This window comes from Callithrix jacchus, chromosome 22 (assembly GCF_049354715.1).
Source record: "Callithrix jacchus isolate 240 chromosome 22, calJac240_pri, whole genome shotgun sequence".
Lineage (NCBI taxonomy): Eukaryota > Metazoa > Chordata > Mammalia > Primates > Cebidae > Callithrix > Callithrix jacchus.
The window spans coordinates 12,119,051-12,131,830 of NC_133523.1; the positions used below are offsets into that span (position 1 = coordinate 12,119,051).

Below are 12,780 nucleotides of genomic sequence, written 5' to 3' on the forward strand. Positions count from 1 at the left end.
TGGGATTACAGGCATGAGCTACCATGCCTGGCTGAGAAAAAGTCTCACTACATTGCTCAGACTGTTCTCAAATTCCTGGCCTCAAGTGATCCTCCTGCCTCGATCTCCCAAAGTGCTTTAATTTTTTTTGAGACGGAGTCTTGCTCTGTTGCCCAGGCTGGAGTGCAGTGGCGCGATCTCGGCTCACTGCAACCTCCGCCTCTGGGATTCAAGCAATTCTTGTGCTTCAGTCTCCCTAGTAGCTGGGTTTACAGGCACCCACCACCATGCCCAGCTCATTTTTGTATTTTTAGAGATGGGGTTTCACCATGTTGGCCAGGCTGGTCTCAGACTTCTGATCTCAAGTGATCTGCCCACCGGGGCTTCCCAAAGTGTTGGAATTACAGGTGTGAGCCACCGCGCCCAGTCACAAGCTGTCTTTCCAATGACACTCATCTCCTGATCTGTTGGCCTCACCACTGTCTGAACAATGATGATAATAAAATCTGTATTTTAAAGCAGTGTGAAAAGGCAAGGTAGAGAAGGAGGAGTTCAGGGAAGCCCCTTGGGTGTGGAGTCGGAGGGACTTGGATCTCTGACACTGAGAGGTGTCGGCCCGTGGGGCCAGGTGGAGGCCGTACCTGAAACACCGTCATTATTGCTGCTGGGAAAGTATCGAAGTTGGTGGGAGGAGTCCCTTCATCGAAATTAAACCTGCAGGGAGGACACGGACATTTCACATTGGCCCCACCCCAGGTGCTCTGAGGGTGTGGCTCAGCATCTCATCTCCAAGGAAATGCACGTCTCCATCATCTCTGTCCCAAGGAAACCCTGAGTGGTACTCAGGGCCCTGCCCATCTGGGTGACCGCAACGGGTGTCTGGGCTACGAGGAAGGCAGCCTGCATGTGGGAGGGGAGTGTGGGCTTCTGGATTCCCTGAGCTGGACCCCGGAAGCAGGAGTCGAGTTCCCGTGAAGGACTTACTGGCCGCCGAAGAGCTGCATTCCCAAAAGGGCGAAGACGACAATGAAGAGGAAGAGAAGGAACAACAAGCTGATGATGGACTTCATGGAGTTGAGGAGAGAGACGACCAGGTTTCTGAGAGATGCCCAGTACCTGTCGGCAGAGGTCGGGTGAGGACTCAGGCCAGGCGGGGTAGGCAGGGGCCCTGGAGTCAGCCCTCAAAGCACGAGGCTCACCTTCCCAACTTTCTGGAGGCGCCCCCACCATGTCCCCCATCCCCACCCCCTGTACCAATGTCCAGGGACCCCAAAGACTTACTTTGTGACTTTGAAAATACGCAATAACCTGAGGGCTCGTAACACGCTGATTCCGAAGGATGTGCCAGGTTTTATGACGGCCCAGATGACCTCGAAGATGCTCCCAATGATAACCTAGAGCAGAGGACCTGGTCTCATGTCCAGGGACAGCGTCTGGGCTCCAGAACTGGCAAGCATTTCCTGGGCGCCAACCTTGCAAGAAGCTGGCCCAACTCCTACCTCCAAATGGAAGCTGGGTGAGGAACCCTGACCTCCTCATTCACCCATTCATTTATCTATGGAGATCAGGTCTCACTGTGTCACCCAGGCTGGAGTGCAGTGGCGCGATCACAGCTCACTGCAGCACTGACCTCCTGGGCTCAAGTGATTCTCCCACCTCAGCTTCTTGAGTAGCTGGGATTAGAGGTGTGTACCACCACACCTGGCTAATTTTAAAACATTTTTAGAGAGATGGGGTCTCGCTAGTATTGCCCAGGTTGGTCTCAAACTTCTGGGCTGAAGCCACCCTCTGGCTTTGGCATCTCCTTCCCAAAGCATTGAGCCACTGCACCTGGCCTCTTTTTTATTTATTAAGAGCGAACACACAGACCTGAGAATTCCTGAAACACAAAATTACAAGGTGAATGTTCATGGAACTACTACCTATATCAAGAATTAGGACAAGGCTGGGTGCAGTGGCTCACGCCTGTAATCCCAGAACTTTGGGAGGCCGAGGTGGGCGGATCACTTGAGCCCAGGAGTTCAAGACCAGCCTGGGTAACATAGGGAAACCCTGACTCAAAAAAAAAAAAAAAAAAAATTAGCCAGGCATGGTGGCATTGTGCCTGTAGTCCCAGTTACTTAGGAGGCTGAGAAGAGAGGATCGCTTGAGCCCAGGAATTTGAGACATGGCAGAAAGCCACGATCCTGCCATTGCACTCCAGCCTTGGCAACAGAGAAAGACTATCTCAACAAGAACAACAACAATAAAACCCACAAAAAACAAACAGAAGGAACATGTGGATACCCTGGAAGCTTCCAGAGACACTGTGATCTAACTACCATCCTGAATTTTGTAATAACCATTTTCTTACCTTTTAAAAAAAAATTGAGGTGAAATTCACATAACATAAAATTAACACTCTGAATTACACAATTTGGTAGCATTTAGGTATATGCACAACATTCTGCAAATATCACCTCTATCAAGTTCCAAAACATTTTCATCACCCCAAAAGGAGGCCCTGTCCCCATCAGTAGTCACTCCCCTCTCTCCCTCCCCCAGACCCTAGCAACCACTAATCTACTTTTTGTCTCTATGGATTTACCGGCTCTGGACATTTCACACAAACGGAATTATGCAAGACTGGGCCTTTTGTGTCTGATTTCTTTTACTGCACATCATGTTTTCAAGGTCCCTGCCTTTTCAAAGTATTCAAGTATCATCCTTAAAATATATAGTTTAAGGCTGGGTATGGTGGCTCATGCCTGTAATTCCAGCACTTTGGGAGGCCGAGGCGGGTGGATCACTTGACATCAGGAGTTTGAAACCAGCCTGGACAAATTGGTGAAACTCTGTCTCTACTAAAAACACAAAATTAGCCGGGTGTGTTGATGCATGCCTGTAATCTCAGCTACTTTCGGGGCTGAGGTGGGAGAATTGCTTGAACCCGGGAGATGGAGGTTGTGGTGAAGCGAGATTGTGCCACTGCCCTCCAGCCTGGGCAATAGAGTGAGACTCTGTTTAAAAAAAAAGAATTTGTACATATATATAGAGAGAGTTTGATTTTGTCCACTTGAACTTGGCATGAACTGTATGGACTTAAGTTATCAGCTTCTGCCTCCTCCTGTGCCATGTCACACTGGTGAGATTCTTGCTGCTGGGCGTGGCTGATGCTGCTGGGCTTTCGCTGTTCCAGAGTATTTGGTTACATAGATATGCCACAGAATGTTTATCTAGTCTACAGCAAAGGGATACGTCATGGATATTGGGACTTGGAACTATTACCGACAAGGCTGCTCAAGACATTTGTTCATTTCTCTTTTTTTTTTTTTTTGAGACAGTCTCACTCTATCGCCCAGGCTGGAGTGTGTTGGCACAATCTCAGCTCACTGCAACCTCTGCCTCCTGGGTTCAAGCGGTTCTCCTGCCTCAGCCTCTCAACTAGCTGGGATTACAGGTGTGCATCACAACACCTGGCTAATTTTTGTAGTTTTTTTAGGTAGAGACGGGGTTTCACCATGTTGGCCAGGCTGGTCTCAAATTCCTGGCTTCAGGTGATCCACCTACCTCGGTCTCCTAAAGTGCTGGGATTACAGGTGTGAGCCACTGTGCCTGGCCTGCTTTTATTTTTTAGAGATAGGGTCTCACTCTGTTGCCCAGGCTGCAGTACAGTGGTGTGATCATAGCTCACTGTAGCCTCAAACTGCTGGGGCGATCCTCCCACCTCAGCCTTCTGAGTAGCTGGGACTACAGGTGTGTATCACCACACCTGGCTATTTTTTTTTTTTTTTTCGGTAGAGACAGGGTCTTGCTTTGTTGCCTGGGCTGGTTTTCAACTCCTGGGCTCAAGTGATTTTGCTTCCTCAGCCTCCTGAATAGCTGAGGTTATAGGCATGAGGCATCACACCCAGCTTCCTTTTCTTTTTAATAGAAATTCGTCTTATTCTTTAAACACTTGGATCATTTATGTAGGAAATGTTTGTATGTATTTTGTCTTCTCCAACAACATGATAATTTTCTATAATGGCAGAAAACAGTTCAACATTCAGTTATTATAAATTACTAAGCCCTTCTGAGACCAACAGGACTGTGGTAAACGATTAGGGCTGCCCTGGGCCGGGCATTCTCCACTTATTTGCTAACAACCTTAATTTCATTTCCAGCTGCAGGATGGGGACATTCCGGCCTGTGTCTTGTAGGTGAGACTTTCTAGGATGAATTCCTAGCAATGGAGTGCTGGGTCACATCTCCATCTTGTAGATTTTGCCCTGGTTCGATGAGAAGGATTAGATGTAGATTACTGCCAAGGATTGAGCTTCTGTTTTGGTTGGTGGGTTCCTGGGTGCTCATCACATTTAAAAAATAAACTAATTAACTGAGTAATTCACAAAATAACAATGGATCATAATGGCCCCATAACGCCAGGGTATTGTAATCTAACAATTATACTTCATCTACTTCTACATGACTGAAAGGAAAAAAAGAAATGGAAATCATAATGACGTCCTATTTGTAATTCTGAAGTTAGGTACTTAGCTGGAATGACACAGGCAACCCGGCTAAGGCCTGGCTTTTCTTCCAACTTGGAAAACTTGTCTTATGTCCCCCACTTAGCTTTCCAAAGGGGTCTACACATTTTCCTCCCACTGGCAGTGGTTGAGGGTTCTGGGTACTGTGTATCCTCACCAGTGTTTGGGATTGTGTCTTCATTCCTTCTGCATCCATCTGAGTCTTTTCTATTCAGGGATAACTTTACTTTTCCTCCTTTAATATGCCCAGATATCTGTCATTCCAGGCAAGAGCTGGAGAAATGAACTTCTTAGAAACAAGAGCACTTACCCCACAGTCAAAGCAGTTGAAGGAAGAGTGGAAGTAAGGCCGTGTCCCAAGCCCATACATTTTTATAAACATTTCGGACATAAAGAGTCCTAAGAAAATGAATTCTGCATAGTCTACAAGGGAGAAGGAGGAAACAGAGAGGAGGTTAGGGTTGCTGAGGGTAGGGGTTCCAAGTGGCTCTGACTTTCCTTTTATTATCATTTTTTAACTTTTTATTTTTTTGTAGAGATGAGGTCTTGCTATGCTGTTAGGCTGGTTTCAAACTCCTGGCCTCTGATGGTTTTCCCAATTTGGCCTCCCACATGCTAGAATTGCAGGCATGTGTCACCACACCCAAAATTGGACTTATCCTTTTTTTTAAATTTTTATATGGAGATGGGGGTCTCACTGTGCTGCTCTGGCTGCTCTTGCATTCCTGGCCTCAAGTGATCCTCCCAGCTCAGCCTCCCAAAGTGCTGGGATTATAGATGTGAGCTACTGTGCCCATGCGCTGCCCAAGGTGTCCTTTTCATGGACCTCAGTTTCCCTTCTGTTAAAAAGGAAGAGCTGGCTGGGCATGGTGGCTCACGTTTATAACCCCAACACTTTAGGAGGCTGAAGCAGTCAGATCAACTGAGGTCAGCAGTTTGAGACCAGCCTGGCTAACAGGGCAAACCCCACCTCTGTTAAAAATACAAAAATTAGCTGAGTGTGGTTATGCATGCCTGTAAATCCAGCTACCTGGGAGGCGGAGGCATGGGAATCCCTTGAACCTGGGAGGTGGAGGTTGCAATGAATCAAGATTGGGCCACTGTATTGCAGCCTGGGTGACAAAGAAAACCCTGTCTAAATAAAAAAAAAAAAAAAGAGCAACAATTGTGCTCTACCCTCCAACCAGCAAGCCAATCAATCTCAGTCCAATCTTAAAAGGGATGAGAAAAAGTTCAGTGGATCTCCACTTTGTAGTTTTTGCCCTGGTTTGATAAAAAGGACTGAATATAGATTATTTGCAGGGACTTAGCTTTTATGTTGATTGGTGGGTTCCCAGGTGTTTATCACATTTTAAAAACAAATTAATTAACTGAATAATCCACAAAATAACAATGGACCATAATGGCCCCATAATGCCAGGGTGTTTTGATCTAACAAATTATACCTAATCTGCTTCTACACGACTGAGCTCCAAAGGAAAAAAAAAAAAAAAAAGAAATAGAAATCATAATGAAGCCCTATTTGTAATCCTGAAGTTAAGTACTTAGTTGGAGTGACACAGGCAACCCATCTAAGGCCTGGCTTTTCTCCCAACTTGGAAAACTTGTCTTATGTCCCCTAGAAATCCTTTGTTGCTTGTGATCTAAAAGTCTTTCGTAAGACAAAGACTTTTGTTCTTTGGTGAGAAAGCATAAAAGCAAATGCCTCAGGGAGGGGTAAAACATGGATATGCATTTGCTCCAGCCAATAAATGGCTGCTATCAGATCCCTTTCTGAGAGGGCTTTCTCGGTGGGGTCGGAAGATGAGGAGTTACGAAGGGCATGTGTACTTAATGGATAGAAAGGAGAGATGAGGAAGGTTTCTGAGGAGCAGAAAGCATACAGAAAGGAAAGACAGAGGATTGAAACTGACTTCCAAGAATTTCATATAGTTAATCATGGCCACATAACTAATTGTGCTTGGTTGTCATGGTTTGAATGTTTGTGTCCCCTCCAAAATTCACATTGAAACTTAATTGCCAGTGTCATGGCATCAAGAGGTGGGGCCTTCAGCAGGTTATTAAGACATGACAGTGGAGCTCTCATGAATGGGATTAGGTGCCTTATAAAAGAGCTTGACAGAGGAAGTTTGTCCCTCTTGCTTCTCCACCGTCTGCCATGTGAGGACCCAGTGTTCCTCCCTTCCAGAGGATACAATGTTCAAGGTGCAATCTTGGAAGCAGAGAGCAGCCTTCACCAGACAAGCAAACCTGCCAGTGCCTTGATCTTGGACTTCTCAGCCTTCAGAACTGTGAAAAAATAAATTTCTGGTCTTATCAAATTACCCAGTCTCAGGTAATTTGTTACAGCAGCCCAAATGAACGAAGACAAGTGTCAAGGGTTTTGCTCTATCATGCTTTTAAGAGGTGTTCTGAACTGACCGTCAAAATCCTTCACAGTTATTTATCACCAAAATTTCTTCTTATTTATAGGACACTAAGGAGATCCTAGTGTCTGAGGAAAACTCTAGGGTCCCTAGGACCAAAATATCAGCAAAGTAAGTCTGTTCATAACATCTGACACATTCCAAGACCCACCAGAAGTAACTCTGGGAGGACTGAAGAGTTTCTGAGATCCTCTTCCTCAGTTACCATGGAAACATGATAGCAAGTGATGCATAAGACTTGAAAGAATTACTTATCCATAAGAATCATTTAACCATAGCATTGCTAGATCTGGAAGAACTTTCAGGACAACTGAATCCAGTTTCCACCACGTAGATGGGAATCTGAGACCCAGAGAAACAACTACACTTCACTGATTCTAAGACATACTTTTTTTTTTTTTGAGATGGAGTCTTGCTCTGTCACCAGGCTGGAGTGCAGGGGCACAATTTCAGCTCACTGCAATCTCTGCCTCCCAGATTCAAGCGACACTCCTGCCTCAGCCTCCTGAGTAGCGGGGATTATAGGTGCATGCCACCACGCCCAGCTAAGTTTTGCATTTTTAGGAGAGACAGGGTTTTACTGTGTTGGCCAGGATGGTCTCTATCTCCTGACCCCGTGATCTGCCCACCTTGGCCTCCCACAGTGCTGGGATTACAGGCATGAGTCACCGCACCTGGCCAAGACATGCACTTTTGTTTATATTTTACATCTCTGAAATTAATGTGTATCTTAAAATCAGCTTGTCCTAATTTAGATGGCAGCATTTCTTAATGGTAGATAAAATAAGAGTAAAAAAATAAATTTCTGTTCTTATCAAATTACCCAGTCTCAGGCTGGGTGAAGTGGTGCATGCCTATAATCCCTGCACTTCGGGAGGCCAAGGTGGGCATATCACTTGGGGTCAGGAGTTCAAGACCAGCCTGGCCAAGATGATGAAACCCCATCTCTACTAAAAAATACAAAAATTAGCTAGGGGTGGTGGCAGATGCCTGTAATCCCAGCTACTCAGGAGGCTGAGGCAGGGAAAATTGCTTGAACCCAGGAGGTGGAGGTTGCCATGAGCTGAGGTTGTGCCACTGCACTCCAGCTGGGGTGACAAGGAAGACTCTGTCTCAAAAATAAATAAATAAATAAAAGAGTGCCTTACAATTGAAGATGTCTTTGATCAATGGATGATGGTAAGATCTTATTCTAAGGTCACATGGTCTTAGGAACAGGGAAGGCTTTGAGAATTCAGGTCATCTGGTACCCAGGGTATGCATCTGTCATTAGACACAGCTTGGATGCTGGAGCCCAAGTGCCTGGGTTCAAACTCTGGCTTTATCAGAGTTTACTCTGATAAACACAGTTTACTAGCTGTGTGACTCTGGGCAATCTACTTAACCTCTCTGTGTCTCAGTTTTCTCAAATGGAAAGTGGGAATGAGTAAGGGACCTTTACAGACACTGAGGTCCCAGGCAGGAAGTCTCAGTCCCTTGTTCCTGAACCAGGACAGACTGTGCAAGATGATTAGTGGAGAGAATATAGGAGATTAAAAATAGAGTATTAGATGAAGTTAAAACAAGAAGTAGAGTCCTCATTTATAAGAGACTCCAGAGGGACGAAAAACAATTACTAAGTATGAAACTAGGTCAGGGCCCTGGGAAGAAGAGCTGGTTCCTGAGGGGTGTCCTGGGGGTGGGGTGTCAGCCAATGTGACTGGAAACAAGGAGGGTTGTAAGAAGACAATGACCTGGGACTAGGCTTTCTAGGTCAAAGACTAGGCTGTCTCTTGTTGCAGTCCTAAATCAATTCTGAACCAGGTCAGAGGGGCAGTGAATATGTTAGACAGCCAGTAGGTAAAAGAGGTTTTGCAAAGTCCTCACCTGGGGTCCACAAATCAAAGCCAGGGCATTCATCTGCTCCCCTCTCTGTCCAATCACTACTCCTTTTATTTTATTTTTTTTTTTGAGACAGGCTCTCTCTATTGCTCAGTCTGGAGTGCAGTGGCACGATCTTGGCTCACTGCAACCTTTGCCTCCTAGATTCAAGCAATTCTAGTGCCTCAGCCTCCCAAGCAGCTGGGATTACGGGTGTGTACCATCACACCTGGCTAATTTTTGTATGTTTTGTAAATACATGGTTTTGCCACATTGGCTAGGCTGGTCTCAAACTCCCAGCCTCAAGTGATCCACCTACTTCAGTCTCCTGAAATGCTGGGATTATAGGCACGAGCCACCATGCCTGGTCCCAATCTCTGCTCTTGTTGATTTCTCAGAGCTCTTTACTTTTTAAATTCTGCTCAGACATCTTCCATCTTTTGCTGCTTTTCTTCACCCTCACTTGGCCCTCAATTTTGATACTACCTCATGCTAACTCATGCAGAATCTGGGAATAGGCCCAGAGGGCAAAGCCTTGGTGGTCCTTGTACCCTGAGGGAGCAAGATACCCTCATGGATACTAGCGGGGATGTTCTATGAATGAATAAGGAAGTCAAAAAGGGCAGGGGAGGAATTATTAGGTTGGTGCAAAAGTAATTGTGGGTTAAAAAAAATGGCAAAAACTGTAATTAATTTTGCACCAACCTAACAGGAAAGAAGCAGAAGGTTTGAAAGAAGAGAGAAGCAGAGACAGAAATAAGCAGAGAAAATGGGGGCAACATATAAGCCCCTCCTTATTTCTAAGGCATTCTCTATCTCTTAACTATAAGTTATAAACATTTCCAAAGATGTACATAAAAATTATTAATATTATATGTTTCTGTTTCTATCCAGCTGTCTTATGAGCTCTTTCTCCATCTCTCTTTCAACACTCCCTTCACCAGTACCCCTCTGTCTCTCTCTTAGAAAGGAATCACAGGAGCATATGCTGGCCTGAATTCCAGCTCTCAGCTCTCAGGCCTAAGGGAGATGGGTTCCATCGTCATAGCAGCAGCAACATTGGCCCCAGTGACAGTTATAGAAATGGTCAAATGCAAGGGCAGATTCACTGAGGACCAAAGAAGACCCACATACTACCAGAGAAAGCTAAGTGAAAAAAGGGTGTGAGGGAGGGATCAGGGAGTTGGCAGGGATGGGGCTGGGTGATACTCACAAAGGAAGTCTGAGAGCCACTCGGGCTGGTTGTAGTGAACAATAGCAACACACAGCGTGTTGAGAGCTACCAGACTGAGTACAGTCCAGTAGAAGGCCTGAGTTTTGACCATGCGGCGGATGTAGAAACGCATCCTCCTCTCCTTTTTGTGAAAAAAGGTCGAGTTCTCCAGCTTGGCACTTTTAATGCTGGCTCGGGCGAAGGGAGAACCTGCCAGGGAAAAGATGGAGAATGTCAGGCTCAGGCTGTTCCCGTAGAAGAAATTAACCAATGTGCAGCCCAAGCACAGATCTTAGCCAGGGGATCCATTAGTCTCTCCCGCAAGCCCTCTGGCCCAAGGGAACCAACATGACCCATGGGCTTAGTTTTGCAGAGATAGAACTTATGAGAAGACAATGTCTCTGAAAGAAACAGAATTGGAAATAACCAATGAGAAAGCAGGATATCGATGGGGAGGCTGATAGCTCTCTGTTGCAGGAGCCAGTCTTCCACATCTCCCACTCCCAGCCACATCTGTTGCCTCTGGATGTCACACCACAGGGCAGGATAAAGCAGGGTTTTCATTCCCTGATGCAGGGACAGGCAACAGGGCTGCACAGAGCATGCTTGGAAGGCCTCCAGAAAGAGATGTGAATAAGATCCTAGTGTTACATGGGCATTTCACTTTAGAAGTGATCACTGAGGAATGAGCTGGGTGTGTGCAAATATTTTTGGTCTTATGCATTTATTGAGTACCTACTCTGTGTCAGGTTCTGTTCCAGGGGCTCAGGATACATCAGGCAACAGAGCCTGGACCTCCTGGGTCTGATTCTCAACAGTGGCCATAATAAGTAAATTAACAGTGGGATGGAAAATGAAAAGTTCTATGGAAAGCAAAAGCTGGGGTGGATTCAGTGATATGCCTGTAATCCCAGTACTTCGGGAGGTTGGAGTGGGAGGACTGTTTGGGGCCAGGAGTTTGACACCAGCCTGGGCAACACATCAAAACATGTTTTTTTTTTTTTTAAATAACAAAAATATAAAATTTTTTTAAAAAGTAAAGCATCATGGAGGGATTGAGAGCCCTAGAAAAGTGTACAAGGCAGGCTGCAGCACTAAATTGTGTGGTCAAGGTGAGTGTGTTGACTTGTCACTTTAGTATCTTAGGTCGATGAAACAGCAAATTTAAGGTCCTGAAGCATGAATGTACCTGCCTGACATTTTTAGGGAACAGCACAAGAAAGTCAGTGTGGCTGGAGTGGAGTGGTTGAGGGGAAAAGTGGAAGGGGATGAAGGCAGGTAGGTGACAGGCAGATCATGCAGGGCCTGGCGGACCACAAAGAGGACTTTGGCTTTTACCCTGAGTGAGATGGGAGCCGTGGAGTATTCTGAGTAGAGGAGAGATGGAACCTGACTTGGGTGTTCATAGGCAGCCTCTGGCTGCCGCTGGGGAGAATACACAGTGAAAGCTGAGGACTGGAGCTGGGAGACCAGGCTGGAGGTGACTGAATCCATCCAGGCAAGTGATAATGATGACAATGGATGGGGCTGGACTTGGGCGGTGTTTAAGCAGAGAGGATTTGGGATGACTCACTTAAGGTAGATTCAGTATTTGCTGATGGAACAGTGTGGGTGTAAGAGAGGGATTTTGGGTTTCTGGTGAACCCCTTGAGGGATGGAGCTCTCACCTACTGAATGGGCACAGGTTTAGGGGAAGGTCAGAGCTCAGTTTTGGACAGATTGAATTTACCTTCTAAAATACCTCTATTATTATTATTTTTTTTTGAGATGGGATCTGGCTTTGTTGCCCAGGCTGGAGTGCAGTGGTGTGATCACAGTTCCCTGCAGCCTTGAATTCCTGGGCTCTGGTGGTCCTTCCACCTCAGCCTCCCAAGTAGCTATGACTACAGTCACGTACCACCATTCCCTCTGAATTACAACTTTTTTTTTTTTTGTGGCAATGAGGTCTCCCTTTGTTGCCCAGGCTGGTCTTGAACTCCTTGCCTCAAGCGGTCCTCCCTCCTCAGCCTCCCTAAGCACTGGGATTACAGCATGAACCACCATGCCCAGCCTTAAAACATCTTTTCTTATAAACCCTCAGTTGCATTCATTTTAAGATGATTCTTCATTGATTTATTCATTCATGAATACACTCATTCATTCTTTCATCCTTCCATTTGTTCATTCATTCTTTCATTATTCTTAAATTCATTAGCACATTAATCATTCACCCATTCCTTTGTGTTTATCATTCATTTGCTCATGCATTCATCCATCCATTCGTCATTCACTTGCTCATCTGTTTCTCCATTCGTTCCATTTATCTATTCACCCATTCACCCATCCAGCACGTTTCTCAAAACCACCTGGCTTGCCAGACGCAGGACACGAACGCCTCTAAGGAGGCCACTTCCTAGCAGCAAAATTCTCAACAGAGATTTTGAGTTGGCACCCTTGGGGCCACACCGATTCATACTGGGTTTGCGAAAACTGAAATTATTGGTCCACATTTAAAAACTGGGAGATTTTCCATGAAAATATGGAATTCAGCTTCCCTTGAATGAAAATAACAGCTGACGTTTATGGAACATTTAGCAGGCACCAGGCACTGCAGGGAGCATGTTTTACATGACAAGCTACTTGCTCCTCCTCAGAGCCCTAGGAAGTAGGGAACAGCGTCATCCCCATTTTACAGCCAAGGGGTGAGAGGGGTCTAGTAACTGGTGAGGATGTGTCAAGAGGGTTCGGAACATGTGCTCTGGGCCACCACACTGCACACCAGGGGCATGTGGCCATGGGGTTGGGGTACATT

General features: G+C 45.9%; 1 protein-coding gene across 21 annotated transcripts in view; it reads right to left on the reverse strand.

Annotated features, from left to right (window-relative positions):
- Nucleotides 1-12,780, reverse strand: part of CACNA1A (calcium voltage-gated channel subunit alpha1 A) — a 424,329-nt gene that overhangs the window by 104,176 nt on the left and 307,373 nt on the right. For all 21 annotated transcript variants that reach the window (XM_078360721.1, XM_078360718.1, XM_078360717.1 and 18 more), the window contains 5 exons: nucleotides 9,990-10,199; nucleotides 4,801-4,913; nucleotides 1,261-1,373; nucleotides 964-1,095; nucleotides 621-693 (listed from right to left, as the gene is read on the reverse strand). In XM_078360721.1, coding sequence (XP_078216847.1) covers nucleotides 621-693; nucleotides 964-1,095; nucleotides 1,261-1,373; nucleotides 4,801-4,913; nucleotides 9,990-10,199 — 641 coding nt within the window. The remainder of the gene's footprint in view (nucleotides 1-620; nucleotides 694-963; nucleotides 1,096-1,260; nucleotides 1,374-4,800; nucleotides 4,914-9,989; nucleotides 10,200-12,780) is intronic.